The sequence below is a fragment of the Phycomyces blakesleeanus genome (genome assembly GCF_001638985.1).
Source record: "Phycomyces blakesleeanus NRRL 1555(-) unplaced genomic scaffold PHYBLscaffold_4, whole genome shotgun sequence".
Classification (NCBI taxonomy): Eukaryota; Fungi; Mucoromycota; class Mucoromycetes; order Mucorales; family Phycomycetaceae; genus Phycomyces; species Phycomyces blakesleeanus.
In genome coordinates, this window is record NW_017265137.1 from 754,427 (window position 1) to 774,427 (window position 20,001).

At 34.3% G+C, this 20,001-nt stretch overlaps 4 protein-coding genes across 4 annotated transcripts; 2 read left to right on the plus strand and 2 right to left on the minus strand.

Moving 5' to 3' along the window:
• Positions 1-243: 243 nt before the first annotated feature.
• Positions 244-417, minus strand: PHYBLDRAFT_17077 (hypothetical protein; the record flags this gene model as incomplete). The annotated part of the gene is made up of 1 exon (XM_018436427.1): positions 244-417. One exon carries the CDS (start codon positions 415-417, stop codon positions 244-246), a length of 174 nt encoding a protein of 57 aa, XP_018295487.1.
• A 998-nt stretch (positions 418-1,415) lies between these two features.
• On the plus strand, positions 1,416-3,633 carry PHYBLDRAFT_108084 (hypothetical protein; the record flags this gene model as incomplete). The annotated part of the gene is made up of 9 exons (XM_018428029.1): positions 1,416-1,481; positions 1,539-1,599; positions 1,706-2,248; positions 2,333-2,409; positions 2,504-2,545; positions 2,642-2,684; positions 2,749-2,786; positions 2,875-3,091; positions 3,152-3,633. Coding segments are annotated over 9 exons (1,569 nt in total), but the record flags the coding sequence as incomplete, so codon positions are not given.
• A 274-nt stretch (positions 3,634-3,907) lies between these two features.
• PHYBLDRAFT_60581 (hypothetical protein) lies at positions 3,908-5,084 on the minus strand (the record flags this gene model as incomplete). The annotated part of the gene is made up of 4 exons (XM_018440664.1): positions 3,908-4,474; positions 4,551-4,594; positions 4,685-4,805; positions 4,896-5,084. 4 exons carry the CDS (start codon positions 5,082-5,084, stop codon positions 3,908-3,910), a joined length of 921 nt encoding a protein of 306 aa, XP_018295489.1.
• An 8,710-nt stretch (positions 5,085-13,794) lies between these two features.
• Positions 13,795-16,010, plus strand: PHYBLDRAFT_157763 (hypothetical protein). Its single transcript, XM_018433671.1, has 8 exons — positions 13,795-13,949; positions 14,404-14,521; positions 14,683-14,762; positions 14,863-14,975; positions 15,082-15,185; positions 15,243-15,388; positions 15,504-15,601; positions 15,707-16,010. Exons 1-8 carry the CDS (start codon positions 13,906-13,908, stop codon positions 15,784-15,786), a joined length of 783 nt encoding a protein of 260 aa, XP_018295490.1. The 5' UTR covers positions 13,795-13,905; the 3' UTR covers positions 15,787-16,010.
• Positions 16,011-20,001: the final 3,991 nt, after the last annotated feature.

The window sequence follows — 20,001 nt, forward strand, 5'->3', positions numbered from 1 at the left end:
CAACCCAAAAGTCTGCGTGTGTTTTTTTTTATATACAAAAAATATATATCTATCTATTCCTTTCTTCTTCTCTATCATTGTTTCAGGGACCCTCTTTTTTTATTTATTTCATATTTATTTATTTTTTTTTGGTTGATTTGCTGGTTGGTGGTCTAGTTGTTTGGTTGTTTGGTTAGGTCCTTTTTTCGCCAAACTTTGTTTATTTAGTTGATGTATGTGTGCGTCTTTCTTTCTTTCGTTCTTTTATCCCTGACGCTGCTTGTGCTTCTTGTTCTTGCTGCAGGTTACAAACAATTTTCCTCTACGTCTGACAGTCGAGCACCCGTCACAGATCTTCTTTACTGACGATCGTACTTTCATTGTACGTACGAGGTTGAGGATGGGAGAATTGATGGTCTGGTGCTGGAAGGCAACCATCATGGGGTTCTGTGGTCGTGCCTGCTGGAATACGGATCGTGTGAACTGTGACAAGAATGACATTATTTTTTTTTGTGTTGTGCCAAGAACAAACAAGACAAGACTTATAAAGAACCTGGGTAGTGTTTACCCATTTCTGAAAACGATAACCAATCGTGACTTTGATTTCCGCTTTTGGATATTTCAGACAGACAGACAGGCAGACAGAAAGTAAAAAAAAAAAAAAAAAATGTCCGGTAATATTTGGACTATAAAAGAGAAATGGAGATTAATTAATCAATTAATCAATTATTAAATTTAATTATTCGTTCTCTCTCTCTCTCTCTCTCTGTTTCCTTTTTCTTTTTTTATACTTTTCTCATTGCTGACACAACATGTGGAGAACTCATTTACCAAAAACAAAACCCTTGTTGGCAAGTGTAGCAGGGCTGGTAAAGACAAGTCTCGAAACACCACGCCTTTTGACTGGTTTAAGTCGACCCATGAATACAAAACCAGAAATAATGCGCTTTACAAGGGTGGCAAGATATCACCATCAAAAGATTTCTGCATCTCAGTATAGTCACTGGAGTAGTCGTATTGCCGTGGCTTCTGCAGTAGCTGCTGGTGCTACTGTTAGTGTAGGAGCAGTTGTTGCCAACCACAACACCGTTTATGCACTTGAAATAAGTGGTAACAGCTAAAAAAAAAAATTCCTTTTTGTTTTTGTTTTTTTTAACAAAGATTATGCAAAAGATATATAGATAAAAAGTACCCGTAGTCTAAAGAATTATAATACAATTCTCGATTATTATTATTATTGGTTGGTTGAACTCAAATAATCTAAATATACAAATATATGCGTTTTCAAAATATCTACACAGATCTGAGCAATAGAGTCTGTAAAGCCATTGTTCGCAATGATATTGGACTTCTTCAAAAGTAAGAAATCAAGTGTTTCTATATAAATCATCAAGATATTGATTCTTTCTTTCTTTCTTTTTCTTTGTATTTTTTGTATTAGGCTTATCAAAGACCCTACATTTGATCCTAATGCCCGTCACCAAGGAGGATGGACACCTCTGGTAAACCATTGTAGCTATTATACATAATACACCGTATCAACCTAATAAAAATTGTAGCAAGTGGCTGTCATTCAAGATAATGAGCCAGCAGTTAGACTTTTGTTAGAAAAAGGAGCAGGTAAAATAAAATAAGAATTCTTTACACACAAAGCACAGCAAAAAAGAAAACTACAACCAATCAATCAATAAACCGATTCACTTACATATATGTATTATGTATTTAGATCCTAATGAGGTAGACCAGTATATTCCTCGTACTAACCAAGAGGCCGCACTTCGTCAGACCGACTTCTCGCGCGAACTGATGCCATTCCGTGATTACCGTGATTATACTGCTCTGCACTACGCTGTCATTATTGGCAATCCGACTGTGGTACAGCTACTGTTGGCCAATCTCGCGGATCCTTTGATCTCGAACTCTAGTGGGCTTACTCCACGTGAGTATCTTTACCATGTCCAGAGATACACTGGCGAAGACAATGAAGAGATCGAATACATGCTCCGAGAAAAAGAGGCAAGCTACTCGGTCGACAAGGCTGCTTACGAAGACCAAAAGAAGAAGGAGCGGATGCAAAAAGAAAAGGAGTATCGAAAGAAACATCCTTTGGAAGGAGCATTAAAGAATCGAATCGTCGGCCAATTGGGTCCAATCCATGCCTTGGCAAGTGCTATCCGGCGCAAGCAGAATGGCTGGCACGATGAAGAGCATCCTCTTGTATTCTTGTTTTGTGGATCGTCGGGAGTAGGAAAGACTGAATTGGCCAAAGGTAAAAAAAAAAAAGTGTTTATTTGTTATTCTTTTGATAAAGTGGTTTTCTTTTACTAATTAAAGAGAGAATTTTGTTTTATAGCTTTGGTGGAGTATTTGCATGGTGATCAACTAGACAAAGGATTTGTTCGTATTGATATGAGCGAGTTCCAGCACAAGGTAATAAATGAAGGGAAAAAAAGAGAGAGAGAGAGACAATATGCTTTTGACAAAATGACACATATGTCTAATATACATTTATCTATTTAACCAGCATGATGTATCCCGTTTTATTGGTTCTCCTCCAGGATATGTGGTAAATGAATCTTGAATTATTAGCTGAAAAAAAGAAAAGAAAAGCAAGACAATGATAATTGCTTACATTCGATATTTTTTTTCTTATTTAATAAAGGGATATGATGAAGGAGGACAACTGACAGAAAAGCTAAAAGAGTGTAAGTCTAATTACTATATTCTTTAGCCAATTATTTAATACTTTTATGTGTTCATATTAAATAGGTCCAAATGCTGTTGTGTTATTGGATGAAGTAGAAAAGGTGAGTGTTATGAGTAGAATTGAAAGAAGAAGAAAAATAAATGATGTATATTTAATAATAATCATTTTTTTTGTACACAAATCTCAAGGCACACCCTGATGTTCTGACTGTTATGCTGCAACTATTTGATGAAGGCCGTATCACAGACGGAAAGGGTACTACAGTAGAGTGCAAGGATGCAATCTTTATCATGACTTCAAACTTGGCTCAGCATGAAATTGCCGACGAAGCCGAGCTACTTCGATTAGAAGCCTCTGTTACTCGCGATGCCCAGTCCACCGGGACTGCCACAGCAACCGGAGTCGGTATTTCGCCAGCAGAGTCTTCAGGGTCTTTAGCAAAAACTGAGACCAACAAGGCAACAGGAGCAACGACTGACGAAAGCATTTCATTGTCGCGCCAGTTCATCGAAAAAGTCATCTATCCAATTCTGTACGATCACTTCCGAAGAGATGAGTTTCTAGGTCGCATCAATGAAGTCCTCTTCTTTTTGCCGTTCAGTGAAGATGAGCTCCGAGAGATTACGGCAAAGGAGTTGAGACGCTGGGCTGAAAAGGCAAAGTCGCGTCATGGGATTGAATTGAGCTGGGATAATGATGTGGTGGATGTGCTGGCACAGGGATACAACATTCGATATGGTGCACGCAGTATCAAGTATGAAGTAGAGCGTAAGGTGGTTAATTTGATCGCAAAGGCAAATGAGAATGATGAGGTCATGGATGGTGGACGAGTGCATTTTGTGGTTGAAAAATCGCAGGATGGCACTCACAAATTTGTTAAGCTTGAAATCCCCAAGAAGGGTGGAGAAGAAAAGAAGTCTGGGGGAGGATGGTTTAGCAAGAAATAGAAGCAGTCCATGTAGAATGTATTTTATTCAACTGTATTTAATTGTATTGTATTTAACTGTATTTGAGAATCTTTAAAAGAATTGATCGATTCATATTATTTTATTTTTTTGGTTTAATTTTATTCGAGTGCTATCTACATTATTTTCACAGGAATAGAAGGAAAAATGTTACATACTCTTCTTCTTCTTTTTTTTGTACGACAGTAATGAAGGGTTAAAGTGGAAAGGGTAAATAAAGAAAAGAAAAGATATATAGTAAAGGTTCTTTAGAGACTTATTGATCTACAAAGATCACAAAGGTGAGTGCACCGATCATGGCTCCAAGAAGAGGAGCAAAGATGGGAACAAGAGAATAGTAGTTGTGGACGGTAAAGACATCAAAGCCCCAGCCAGCCAAAGCAGTAAAGAGACGAGGACCAATATCACGGGCTGGATTGAGAGAAAATCCAGAGGTATATCCGATGCTGAGACAGATGATTATGACACCAATACCGATTACAAACCCTTGGGAAGTGACGAAGGGCAGGTTGTTAGGGTGGCCACTGGACATGATGATCAGCAGCAACAGGGCAGTTCCGACAACTTCGGAGGCAACAGCAGCACCAGTGCCAACATAGAGAGGCGAGTATGTGGCAAAGATTCCAGCAGTTGACAGGGGGCCCTCGATCTGACGAACACCACCATCAAACTCTGTGATAGCCGGCAGAATGACGGAGTACAATACAGCTGCGGCAGTAAATGCACCGGCAATTTGGGCTGTGATGTAGACCGGAACCTTGCGAGTAGGGAACCCACTGAATGCCCAGAAAGCCAAAGTAACAGCAGGGTTAATGTGACCTCCCTTAATAAAAAGAAAAAACAGAGAGTGTTAGCACTATGACCTCTTGTTGATAAAATATTGTATATTATTGACTTACAGAAATATGGCCAGACAAACAGATTCCAGACAACACTGCAAGGCCTAGATAATAGAATATATTTATGTTTCATTAAATATCTTCATTTTAACCATCTCTCTCTCTCTCTCTTGTATCCTTTTAAAACAACTTACCAGTGCCAAATGAAGATGTGAGCCATGACTTGGTTCCAAACAGGGTCTGTTCGGCAGCGACGCCATCTATCAGTAGCACAAGAATAAATGTGCCAATGAACTCTGCTAGGAATTCCCGATGCTTTAGGGCACGAAAAGATAAATATATATTAGTACGGAAGTTTTTTTTTTTTTTAAAATATATATATATTATTATTATTTTTTGCTTTACCTGGAATCTCCACTGCTTTATGGTACGCAAGAACCTGTTGTATTTTCCTCCTTCATTGGCATTCTCGAGATCTGAATAATTTGGAAAGTCTTGAAGATTTAGTGAGTTGTTCTTTTGATGGTTCACATTATTGAATTTGATGGGACCAGTAGTTTGAAGCGGAGAAGATTCTAATACTGAAGGAGGCATAGAAAGAAAGAAAGAAAAGGTAGAAAAAAAATATTGAAAGGACAGAAAGGACAGAATGGGGGATCCAGTAAAAGAAGAAGAAGAAGAAGAAATATATATATATATATATGCGTGTGTGCTTATGGCTCTTTTCTTTATTTTATTTGTTTAAATAGCTGTGGAGTATATTGCGATCATAATCAATGACATAAATAAGATTCCCTTTAAATTTCTTTTTTTCTTCTTCTTTCTACTCCACCTTCCCCCCCTCGTTCCTCCTCCTCCTTCGGCTTCATCCAGAATAGATAAGCACCGAATTAGAAGAGTTGGTGGCAGTACACAAAAGACGGGAATAATGAATGTCACAGAGACAAAGAGAAAAGGAGAGGAAGGGGTATGTGTTCTTTTTTGGGAGGAAAGTTTGCGTTTTGACGTATTAAAGGATTATATAAACATAATAATGAAAATATCTATAGCGTATTTGAAAACAGACTAGAGAAAAGTAAACTTGCCTGGATCATAGAGTACACGGTACTCAACAGCAACAAGAGGTTCCAATTCTTCGTTGTGTGAAGACGCGGCATCAGATCGTTTCCATCCTGCGTTGTTAGGCATTGTAGTTCAAGGAGAGAGAATGTCCTTTAGAGAAGGGGCGAGGGTAAGATACTAGAGGAAGAAAGAAAAGAGAGAAGAGAAAAAAAAAAGATTAGTGTCCGTTTTATCCGATTCATATTTATAAGGGCCAAAGTGCGCCAATTAAGGGTACTCTGTTCTCTAAAACAAGTTAGAATGTTCAGGTACAGTTCCCCCGGCTAGCCATGAAGTTTTGAGTATAATGGACGTGCCCTTTCATATTCACATATAATCATAATCAAAAAGAAAAATGTCATGAGAAAATGTCCTTTTTTGGTGGCTGATTAGCCCTGTCTTTCTAGTGATAACTGCAACCAAAAAAAAATCACATTTTGTCGGGTGATTCAAATAGGCTTGAAACTCAAATAATTCGTTCCAATTGACCAAGTACTCGTTAGTCCATCTTATTACTTTTCTGGTCTTTGCATATTTAAGGATGCAGTGTCTTGTGCGCTGTTAACCAAACGTTGCAAAACACACAGACTTTTTATTTTATTAATGAAACCATTTCTTATACGCCACAATAATCCTCGTTCTCTACACCAGTCCAAAGTATCATAATAACATCTTGTGCTCTACCTATCACTAACTATGAAAATAAGGTTCTAAAGTAAATGATTATATTTATAAAAAGTACTACAGTAGGCTTTATGTTGCAAGTATCATTTTACTTTTTAGCGGAAACTACACACCGATTCTGTCATTACTATTGTTATATATAGATTTATATATCAATATTTCTCTAAAATCGTCTTTCATTTGTCCATTAGCTCGTTTTGCTTCAGTTTTTTATTTTTCTTAATTTACTTTAGTAACAGATCAAATCACAAACAGGCCAATGTATATCATTAATAATCGTCTCTTGAAATACCCACAATTTTTTTTTCTAAATAAATAAATAAATAAATAAATAAATTAGTGTTTTATAAGTTTTCCTAGGGTGCCTTCATCTTGTATTTCTTTTTTATTTTAGTAGTCAGAGTTGACGTATTGAGTCATTTTGTGCTCCCAAAAGCCTGAATTTCTTTTTTCTCTCTTTCTGTTTTTGGTCCCAAGAGAGTCTAAAGAAACCATTCCTAACCGAAATAACCGGTACCAAAAGCGTAAAGCCAACCGAACCTTACACATGAACTGCTTTACAACGTATTTATGGCAATTTTAAAGTTAGCTAAAGATTCTATTGGCGTAAAGTGTGAACTATATATATTTTTTTTAAGAAAATTAAACCTCAGACTGGGATGTAAAAAAAAAAAGAAAAAAAAAAAGAATAGCAAACCAAGGCTTTGGTAAGATGTACATAACATATAATGTAGCGCTTTTAAACCAAAAGTGACTTGCAGTAATTTGATTCATTACAATCTACAGTATTATTATTGTCATAAAGTCCTTTGCTTTCATTTCAATTACTTTCTTTCCTGTTGCTGTTGTTTTTTGTAATGCTTCAAACTCAATGAAAATATCAACTCCGCCACTACTCTGTTCTACTGTCACAGAGCAATATACCACACTTGTTTTCTATTTATTTGCTTTTGTAATTTTTACGAGTAAAAGAGGCTCGGCGAAATACTTGATTTAAGCTCGTGTTTATTAGAAAGACTATATGGAATATTTTCTCCAAGAATCCTTAATGAGAAAACACGCTGTAGCCTAGCTACCATGTCGTACACTGTAATAGCGCCATGTTAAAGGAGCACAAGGGCATAAAAAGGGACGTAGAGGAGATCTTGAAGGACCTGGAGGGTAAAAAGGGAAAGGATATAACGGTGACTCAAATAAATATAGTGATATCCTTATTCACCCAATTTCTTTTCTTTGTGTCTCTTCTAATTGATCATTCCTATCACTTTATTCAATAAATCTCACCCTGAATCTGTAAAGAAGTGTGAGATCAAGCAAACAACAATCTGAAGCATTATCTCTTTTAAAAATGGAATCTACATTCCGATTGAAATCGTATTAATAAATAAAACTTTAAATTTCTACTATAAAAATGGGGTTTTCTCTAGTTTGAAAAGTTTCTTGGAGATGATCTGATCTGATCCAATAGTGGATTACACTGTTTAAATTGTCTCCAAATACAACTCTTAACGAAAACAATTTTACCAAGAACTTTCTTTACTTTGGAACTTGTCTTCTACATCTTCTCTTAGCTTGTTCAAGTCAAGTACGGCTTGACAGTCTTTGAATCTGAGCATTATTGTGAGAAATCAGTAGAGATTTTGACTTTTTTTGGAAATTTTGTATCCACTTGAACACAATGTTTAATACGCCATTGTAAAAAAAATTACTCTTCTCGATATAAGTTGTTCAATAGATTTTCATTTAGATATACTTCATTAAGGACGGCGTCATTCTTTGGATATAGCGTATGGTTGAATGGGCTCTAACACGTATTATTATTTTTTATCTGTTTCGGCAATAAAAGATCCAATAGGATTGTCCTTCAAATAACAGATTACCAAGTCGTCTATTATTTTTTTGTAATTATTCATGTATTAATCAAGCAGATCATCGTCTGTACAATATATATATATGGTATATCCATAAGGTTGACCCATTAGCAATATTCCATACAAAAGAAACGATCATATGTGTAAGGGGAAGGGACATTAACCATGTATGCATTCAATACTTTTTCCTGTGAAAATTTAAAGATTCAAGCTCGCCCTAGGAGAAAAATAAATAAAAAGACAAAAATTATGCAGGCTCATTGCTTTTAGAATCCCACTCCAAAAAAATGGGACAGATCGGGTCACAGGAGAAGGGTTATTTTGTGTGTGTGTGTGTGTGTTTGTTTGTATAGAGGGCGTATTTTGACACGGGGCAAGAAAGAAAGGGCGTCAGATTTGAACAGATCTTATTTGTCCATTTTCTTTCAAATAAAAAAAAAGTAGTTGCTTCATGTAAATAATAAAGTATGTTTATTAAAGATAGGCTTAAAACATTTGATTTAGTAATAAGAATAAGCATTACAACAGTAGGCTTGTATGAGCAGTAATTGCTTAATAAGCTGTAAATATAAATATACATTTATGTCTAGCCCACTTGTGCATGCATATTAGCATCAAAATACCAATGAACAATTGGGAAGCATGTCACATCACGCTATTCAAGTCAAACACTTTAATAAATCATCATACTGGCTGTTTAACAACGTCTCAGATGGCTACCCTTTCTTCCTTTACCTTTACACGAATGAATGAAATAAATGCATGGAGTTTTAACCTACATAATGTCAAGAATCAAAATGGCATTTATGTACATATACATATATAAATATATATATATATGCGTATGTGTATGTGTAAGTATCACATTGGCAAGTTACACTGACACAAAGCTGCCCTTTTTTTTGTAATTTTAGTGGTAGAAAAATCATGGTTCACACTACATGACTTGTTTCATTTATTTCTTAGACTTGCCTTTACAAATTTACAAAACAAAGTCTTGAGCACCACTTGTTGATACCTTATACTAATAACAATGTCCATTCTGAGAATTGTATACTAAAAGTGATGATATTAACGAATTAGTAATAACCAAAAAAAAAGAAAATAGAAAACTGGTATAATTACTTACTCAATCTTGAGACTATACTAGATACTTGGTTAAAAGCTCGTATAAAATCAAAGTGAGCCCCAATCTCTGCCAACCCATAGTCAAAACAATCTAAATAAGGGTTCTCCCCCGCATAAAATTCTCCAATAAGAACTCTTCAAAGTAAAATAAAAAAGGTCAATCGAAACGGATCAAGATATGTACAAGGTGGGACAATGCAATGTGAAGCATCTTTACTTGGAAATATATTTTAAAAATAAATAAAAATAAAAACAAAAAGTGAAATGTTGTTTTACCAAAGAGGTTTCATTTGGTACCTAGTCCGAACATGCGGTTGTTTTGATAGTTAAGAACGAAAAACGTATAATGCATATCTATGCATTTGTTTGTGAGACAAATTTCCTATTAAATTGACCAAAGACAAGCTTTATTTTATAAATGAAAGATATACACTAGAGAACCCAAATTCTCATCAAGTATATATATATATATATATATATATATGACAGAGACTGGTAAGATATTGATGCGTAATAGTAAAGGAAACGATTCCAAACAATTGAAAGGAAAATAAATAGATATAGTTTATCCAATAGATTAGATAATATAAAAAAAGCGAATCTTAGGAGGGAGGACTTGGCCAACATTATACTTATATTTCTAGGAATAAAGGGAATGCCTTCAAAGGCTATTTATCTATGTAAATTATATACTACCGTGAGAACAGTTAAATGAACTATGCAATTTGAGTCAAATTGAATCAAAACTCTATTGATATGTATATAATTAGCATACATATTGATTGTATTAATAGGTACCCTGCCTGGGCACCTTTGTACCTGCATTTTAACTGTCCGTAGTGTACGGAAAGTACTTTTTTGATTGGGACGTTTAGTAATAACCCTTTTCATACAAGACATAGTCTACTGTATCTGTACATCTTATCAATATGTATATATAAAAGACAGCGAAACAAAAGAAATGTTATACTTAACAAGGCGTTTATCACGATATATGATACTCTATCGACTTGTAACTCATCGTAAGAATATTATAATCACCACTCATTTCTCATAAGGGAAGTAAATAGCCACTATAAAATAAAAGTCATCAAGAGGGTATACCTTGGACCCTTTCACATTTAGCTATACAATTGTTTGCCCTTGATGTACCATATTCCGAACCAGAAAACCGGTAAAGTTTATTACTACTTGGATCTACGTCATATGGGTTGATTATGCAAACAATAATAATATAATATAATAAAATAAAATACAGACACAGAAATATAAAGTCTTTGTTTATCAACAACAGTACTAATGTAATTCATTTTTGTTTTTCTTTCTTTCTTTCTTCTTCAATCGAAATCAATCTCCAGGATTAACATCAACTCAAAGTGAAATTAGAACATATGGATTATGAAAATATGAAAAGTGAATCTTTCTGCAAGGAATATGGTGTCCTTCTCGAAATGGAAGCAAAGTTTATTGAAAAGTGCCCTGTAATGAACCTTGCAGCCGTAGTGCTAAAAGACAATAGTTTGACACTCTACCGCATAAATGGAGAGATTGTGTGGTCTGAAGAATTTTCAAAAGATGGGATTGTAGGAATTGCATGGCGTCCTGATGGTATGATCCGTAAAAACAACAAAAAAAAGACAGTGATTTCAAATTAAGCATCCTAAATTTCTATACATTTTTTTTCTTGACTGGAAATTATATATCTTAAAACAAATGAAAAATTAGGCCAAGAGCTTGTGGTAGCATATCACAGCGGCAAAGTTATGAGAACCGGAATTGCGTTTCCAAACCCAACTTGGGTGTCTTGCACATTTCCAGCTTTGATAAGCTCCTTAAAAGATCACGCTCAATCGCGGGTCATAAGCGATGGAATAATATCTTGTATTTCGTGGGCAAAGTATGAAATATCCAGCCCATTTGTATCTAATGTAAGTAGGACATAGTCAAGTATACCATTGTGTGTGTATGCATATATATATGTATGTATAAATAACATTCATTGCAACCAACTTATTAGTATGGCTTTGATCCAAATGCGATCGAAGTCAGAAAACATCTCCCTGCCCTTAACAAAATAGCTCCGGATGGACCAATGTAAATAGAACATTTGAATAAGCATAAACACAGTTACTAAATCTACTGTTTTATACAAGTACACTTATGCCCACCCGAAAAAAGATTGAATTGATGCCAGACATTACAAATACTGTAGAAAGCAACATGTCTCTGCTTTTAATAGGAACTAGAGATGAAAAAATATACCTGAGGTGAAAAGAGACAAACCAGAATCAATACTGTTTCTTATCCCCTAGTTCTTTATATAGTCTTGGAGGTGTATTCTACACAGGTGTTATTGACATTGGAAAGATTTTGGACAAGGTAATAAATATGGCCAATACATATATAGCCCCTCTCTCTCTTTTTTTTTAAAAGAAAAAAAAACGGTTCGATGAATTTCATATCTTTATATATATTTAGGATGTAACTGTTGTAAATATTGAACTTTCACCTGATGTTGGTACTATGACCGTTCGAGCTAAGCAAGAAGTGCACAAGAGAAAAGTTCCTGGAGATGATGAAGTGGATATCTATCATTCTTTGTCTCTATCGCTAGTGGCTCTAAATATGAACAAGTCAGAACTATATAGCATCACCAATATTCACTTGCACGTTAACAATCTACTCGAGTACATAAAAATTGCAATGGATAAACTTGAGAAGCACTACAAGACCCACGCTTCTGTAACCGAAAGACATTTAGACCGGCTTACTGACTCTATAAAAGGCAAAGGTAAACGGGAGCGTCCTTTTTTTTTATTTATTTATTAGGAATCTTAATTTGCTCACATTATTGCACATAGGAATGGAAGACGTTCAACCAAGCGCAGAAATGCAAACTATGCTGGCCACTGGTTATGCTACTCCAGAACTGAAACGATATTTTTTCGACGAATTGACAGAACAAGTAAATAATGCTAAGAATAATAATGGTATATTTCACTCTGGTTTTTACAACATAGCTTACAATATGATCACCTCATAAATTCTCTAGGATGTTATGCGTTGGAGTACCTCTTTAACGCATAGCTACAAAACTTTGATTCAAATTGTGGTGGAATATCTACTGCCTGCAAATGATTATCTTGTCGCGTGCCTCTCTGATCTATATGGGTAAGATTATTGATTTCGCCCTTTTTTTTTTATAGATGGGGTATTGAGATGCGCAAAACAATTGTATTTTTTTTTTTGTAGAATCGAAGGAAACGGAAAATTACTCGATGGAGATAAAATCAAGGCGTGCTCTGAGTTGTCTGGCCACTTGACGGCTCGAATGAACCAACTTGTTCCAAAAGTAATCGCACTTTCGTCCCAATTTGAAGCCTTTATTGAATGGATCCTTACAGGTTTGTAAATTATTATTTTTGCGGAATATATATGTATACATATATCTCAACTTAATATAGATAAATATTGATCAAATGTCTATCTTTAGCGGTTAGACAGGCCACTGATCAAAAGGAAAGTGGTGAAATTGACCAGATTTCTGTTCCATCAAATAAGCCAAGGCTTGTTAGAGATTATTTAAAGTCATCGTTGACCGGAAATATTATAAGAGAATATTTTCTTCAAGGTAATAATAAATAATTAGTTGAACAAAAGCTTGTATAAATCGTTAAACAGACATATACATAGATACAGATGATCTAAACAAGCAAGATCTTCCCTGGATTATAAAAGAGCAACGGAGGATATGTCAAGAAATCCTTTTAATGCCTTCGAGTGTTGTCTCTACTAATATCCTAGTAAATAATATATCATAAACACATGCACGCAAAGAGTTAGAGATGTGCACCCATTTTTAGGAGGCTAAATGTCATATATATATATATACATAGTCGTGGCATTAAAGTATTGAATACACGTTGAAAATAAGATCTCTCATTGTGCATACATACGTAACTTTCTCTCTCTCTAAACTCTTTAAAATATTAATCAACAGTTATATATTACCAAAGATAAAAGGTCAAGATTTTTATCACCAGAGTGCTTTTGGTGTAATGAGGCTTATTGAAATATAAAATAAAATATCAGCAAAAGGAAAATACCAAGTAGCATGATATAAATGAATCCAAATACGCATAATAAATAGTTTTTGCCTGTTTTCTGTTTCACAGGCTTCTTTATATTAAATAACAGAAAAGAAAGGGCATCTACGGCTTATTCAAAAGAAGTATATATATATATATATATGCGTATAAATCGTTACAGTTTGAGGTGCAAGTATTATATGGCTTTAGAAATCCTCTTTTTTATGCTCTTTAGCAATCTAGTGACGTCTTGAGAATCTCGGACTAATTACACACGCACACACACACATTTATATACAATCTACTGTCTTCATCAGTGCAATCCCCGCTTACCATTTTTTTTCTTACTTTTCACTGGCGGTCTTTCAAACAATTCTGTCTCTTACCTCAACTACCCCTTCTTCTCCTTTCCCCTCTTTCTTTCTTTACTTTTTTATTTATAAAGGTCTTCTTTACCATATATTAAACACATACAAAAACATAAAGGCCTTTACAGACACAAAAGCACAAACAAAGACATAAATATATAAAAGCACATATATTATGTCGGGTAACAATCAAAAAATCAGCATTTTCCCAACCCGCATGTATGTACTTCATTTTATTTTATTTTTTATTTTTTATTTTATTTTTATTATATTATGTTATGTTATATTCCTTGGTTCAAAAAGATGCCATTCCCTCAAAAAGAGTTCAAAAAAAAACAAAAAACAACAAAAATGGTTCAAATCCGGAGCATCCCCGGAATCGTTTTGTATATATTTTTTTGAGATGATGCTTAATTAGCGAAACAATACTTCATTATATAAACAGAGATAATACTCATCCAAACCAATTATAACACTCGCTCTAATGTACAAATTACAATACATTCCTTTCAATTACATTCGATTATACACGTTATATACGCGCACACATTTTATGATTTTCTGTTTTATTTTATTTTTGATTTAATATATTTATGTATGCATACATACATACATACATAATATAATCATTTACTTCTCTAACTCCTCTTTTCATATCATTTTATTTTATTAGGGCTCTCACTACCATGAAGTCAAAGCTAAAGGGTGCTCAAACGGGTCATTCACTCTTGAAGAGAAAAGCCGAAGCTCTTACAAAGCGTTTTAGAACCATTACTCAAAAAATTGACGAGGTAAAACAAAATATAAAATCGAGAATATTAGTATTTTGAATACACGCATAAAACCTATATATATATATATACGTGTGTGTGTGTACTTAATTTTGTGGTGTCTGATATTGGCGTTTTTCTGTTTTCTTTTTTTTGATTGTATTTGTGTGTATAAAATAAAGCTCAAGCGCAAGATGGGACAAGTCATGCAAGTTGCTTCTTTCTCCTTGGCCGAGGTCCAATATATCACTGGTGATATCAGGTAAAAATAAAATAAATAACAAGATAATGAGAGAGAAAGAGACCTTGAAGATTTGGAGAGTTTTTGTCTATTATATATTAATGTACATATATATATAAAGCTATCAAGTACAAGAGGCCGCAAAGACTGCTCAATTGCGTGTCCGTGCAAAGCAAGAGAATGTGTCTGGTGTGATGTTGCCCGTGTTTGAGATGTATACTGAAGGCGGAAATGGTAAAGAGAGATCAGTAAGAAGTTTAGCTAATATATTTTTATGGGAAAAAGAAAGAGATAAACGATGAATGTTTCTTACACCATTTAATATATTTTTTTCTGAAAGTTTTTGAATTCACTGGTCTTGGACGTGGTGGTCAGCAGATCCAAAGAACAAAAGAAGTCTATGCCAAGGCTGTCGAGACACTTATTGAGCTTGCAAGCTTGCAGGCAAGTTCCTTTGATTATATATACTATTGACACATAGAGCTAATATATATATATTAGACTGCCTTTGTTATCCTTGATGAAGTTATCAAGGCCACCAACCGTCGTGTGAATGCGATTGAGCACGTCATTATTCCCCGTTACGAGAATACCATTAAATACATTATTTCTGAGTTGGACGAACAGGACAGAGAAGAGTTCTTCAGGTACGTGACACAGGAGTAATCTGTAGATTATTAAATACTTCTCCCTCTTCTCATAATAATGATAATATTAATGTTAATATTAATATTAATAATAATATTTTACTATTATTTATAGATTGAAAAAGGTGCAGGGAAAGAAGAAGGAGAGAGCCGCTATTCAGGAAATCCAGAACGGTGTTGATGCCGCTGAAGCTGCCGATAAGAAGCAAGAAGGTAAAATATCCAGCAAAAAACTATAATTATTAGTATTATTTTGAAACCACATGGATACATGCATATGCAATTATTAATGTTAACTGTATTTCTTTGTAATTGTAGCTTTAGAATTCAAGGCTGCACATGAATCTGGCCAGATTGATGTCTTTGAGGAAGATGACCAGGACCTTTTGCCCTTTTAAATGAAGGTGTATCTTTTATTTTTAATTTTGATATTCCCCCCAAAAAACAAACAAACAACAAGTACAAGAACAACAACAGCAACAGAAACAACAACAACAACAACAGCAACAAAAAAATTGAAAATGAAAGACAAAAGTCCATAACAAGAAGAACAAGAACAAGAACAAGAAAAAAAAAACCTACATAATTTGGTTTTTGTAAGAGAATATATACATCAGTTTCTAAAAGAAAAGATGTGTGTTTTTGTCTTCTTCTTTTCTTGATACAGAGAGAGAGAGAAAACAACAACAACAGATAACCACCTTTGTATGCATACTTCTTTATTACTTGATACTCATTTAACCGTGAAAGGTTTCCAAATTTGAAAATAGCACTCAACTTGTTGGTTTTTTTTTAAAAAAAAAAGTAATCAGAACACGTTTATTATCAACAAAATTAAAGAAAGGAAGATACTTGTAGTAAGAATAATAGTAGCAATAATAATAATAATTATAGTAATAATAATAATAATGGTAATTGTAATGGTAATGAGTGGTGGTAATGTAACAAAGAATAACAATATAAAGGGAGTGTGTTGGTGTAGTAAATATATATTAAAAGAAAATAACCTGTATGTTCCGGAATATAAGAGTAGTGATAATAAGAATAAGAAATAGTGGTAATAAGAAAAGAAAGAAGAAGAAAGCCTTACTTATTACCATTTTAATATAGAATTAAATTAATTTAATAAATAAATAAATAATTAATAAGAGTAGTAAGAAAGATATAAAAAGGACTCTTAGTATCCAGAGCCATGGGCGGGTGGTGGTGGTGGGGGTCGGTTGGTGAAGGGCTGAGACATGCTAGATCTATTGGCTGGCCATGAATTTGTATTTGTGGTTGTGGTGGCATCTTCCCCGTAGCCATCGTTCTGTGGTTCGAAGACTTCCAAATCGTTGGATTCTTTTCCAGCCCTTCTTCGGCGAACTAAAAAGAACACTATGGCGCCAAGAATCAGAGCACCTCCGACACCACCAACAACACCTCCGATAATCGCATTACGCTGACTGTGGTCGGGACCTGTACTAAGGGCTGGAGTGGAGGTTGGTAATATAGAGCTGGTGGCACTGAGGAGATCAGTGACCGAATTGGTGGGTTCCAAGGGAAGAGTTGGTTCGGGTGTGATGGTGGGGTCTGGGACGATGGGGAGGATGTCAGACGTGGTCGAGGGGAAGGGTGTATATTCTGAAGTGGGTTCAACATCATCAGTAGGTACAGCATCATCAGTAGGTACAACATCATCGGTAGGTGCGATATCGGATGGGTCGTCGGTTGTCTCACTATTGGTAGGGCTTTCTTCGTAAGTAGTGCTCGTGGGCTGGTGACCATAATAACCATCAGTTGTGGTTGAGGTAGGTGTCCATTCGGTATCTGTGGAGGTTGGTTGGTATTCATCTGTGGTAGAGGTTGGTTGTGTTGGTTGTTCTCCATATGAAGTAGTAGCAGAAACATCAGTTGGAGTTGGGGCTCCATCATATGTAGTTTCGGTTGGTTGTTCATTACTGCCGTCGTCGGTTGGAGTTTCTGCACACAAAAAAAAATAAAAAAAAATATGGGAACGATATTTAGAATATTTGATCGTAGGATTATAGCGCGATAACAACTGTAAATACTCTTTTCTTTTTCTTTCTTTCTATAGATTGTTTATAGTATCGCATCTGTTGCTTGTTGTTGTACCTGTTACTTCTTGACCGTAACCAGTCGTGCTAGAACCGTCGTCGTAGTTGGCTGATTGCTGGTAACCATCCCTACCATTACTATAATCGTCGGAATAATCGTCGGAATAATCATCTACAAGGGCAAAACAATATTATTATTATTATTATTATTACTTTAACTATAATTCTTATACTGTAAAACAATTCGATATTTTTTTTTTGAAATATCCAAGCAATATATTGGCAATCAATATAATAGAATACAAAATAAAATAAAGGTCCCAGTACGATACTCAAGATATTCCTATATAGGAAATCAAACATCAAATGTAGACATTCTTTTTGTTTGAATTTTTTTTTGTAATATTGATACATGCGTACAATTCATTTTATAGGCCTTCTTGTGCTTCATATCATTATTACTGTCTCTATTTTATAGTCGAAGTATCTTGATTCACTGCTTTCTAATAATAAAAATAAAAATAATACAAATGATGATAATGATCATGATAAATACACACCCTGGGCAGCAGCACGGATTATCCAGGGATTTGACAGGACACCGGCTACTAAAGTTAGGCTTGGTCCCCAAAATCGATTCGACAAGCGCATTAGAAATATAAGTGAAGAAAAAGAAGAAGAAGAAGAAGAAAATAAAATAAAAAACTATGCTTTGGTAAAATGGAAGTCTCGGTGACTGTCCTGATATTTTGTGCGATCGACGAGAATCAAGAAATATATGTGTATTTAAAAAAAAAATGATTCAAGAAAGATAAAAATAGCATCAAGTTAAGTGGAAATCGTATTTGTATCCCAGTCCAATTTGAGGTAGATTTTCAAACAAAAAAAAATTATAATACTCTAAGTATAAGGTTATTCTCTCTCTCTATATAAAAATATCTTTTCTATTAAAGTATAATTATTTTGATCGAATATTCTGCTATTTAGAAATTACATAAAATTATTACCTTACGCATATATATATATATACAAAAATAAAAAGATATGCGTATGTGGGCTGTATGTGTAGAAATATCAAATAATTTGCTTCATCACATTCTGTGCCATTAATCTTGATGTCTGTCTTACATTGGGATTCAAGACCAGAATAGTATTTTTGCCCCGAGCGGTCAAAGCCAAGCAAAGAAGCTATCACAAATATATATATATATATATATATACTCTTGTCTGTCTGTGTACAGTTCAAAGATGTGCTTTTGTAGATTAAAAATGGTAATTGTGGCAGTATAAAGATCCTAATACTTACTGTATTCTATAACCGTACCTCAAGAAGCACTGCTGTTCTATAGTAAGATTATTATTCTAGATACACGACCAAAACACATCAAGTTTTACAGTGTATATTCTATTTATATTGAACTCTTGGCTTTAATGAACACCTCTATACCCAGAGAACCACTAGCAGTAGCAACTAATACACATTATTATTTATTTGGATACTTTGTTACGTAGCAATAAAGGTGTTTACCCTGTGTGAGAAAAAATTGCATATATATTTAAACATTATTTGGGGCTTCGAGTTAACATGCCGTTGTTTTTTTTTTTTTTTTTACTTTTGCTTTCCAAAAACAAAATAGTACTTCAGGCTTAATGACTATAATAATAATAATAATAATAATAGTAAAAAGGTTTGGGTACCAAGAGGATTATGTCACACACGGGCACACACCCAAAGGAACAGCCCCTGCATTATTCAGTAGTAGCCCGATGATGTGATGTGATCCACTTCTTTTTGATTGTTTGATTGTTTTATTGTGCAAATCTTCTTCTTTATTGACATTTAAGCCTACAAACATATTGTACTTGATTTTCTTTTTGTTTTTAAATAGAAACAATAGCATGAAACACATCAAGATTACATCTAGCTTTATTGTATAGCTCGTATATACGTATATAAAGAGAGAGAGAGAGATAAATAACTCATAAAAAAAACTAAGAAATGAATGAATGACTTTTGGGCTCATGTCATAAATGTGTCAAGTCAATCACCAGTTTATTTAGTGGCATGTAAAAAAAAAGAAGAAGAAAAAATCTTGGCTTGTTGGCTATGACTATTGTAAGACAAGGGTTCTGAATTATAAAGAAGTCCGTCTTTCGAAAATAGCAAAAGGTAACTGGAAAGGAACATCCTCTTTTTGGTTGTTTGTTTTTGTTGAAAGAGTATTTTGTTACAGATATCCGTGTTTTATAAGCAGGTAAACATATCCACATGTATAAGTGTTTGTGTGTGTACTTTTTTTTATCTTGAGAATAATTTAATATTCTCGATCTTGTTTTACAAAGAGAAAAGGTTCGATAGGCCGTAAACTACACAGGTCACATTGTAGGCTGATCTTTTTCCTTTCTTCTTATTCTTCTTCTTTTAGATATGCAGGGCTGAACTGTATTCTATAAAAGTATATCTATATCTATATATACTTAAATGAAAAAGAGAATGAAAATAGAGCACACTAATAGTAACCTTGGTGAAAAAACTAAAATAAAATGTATCCATGG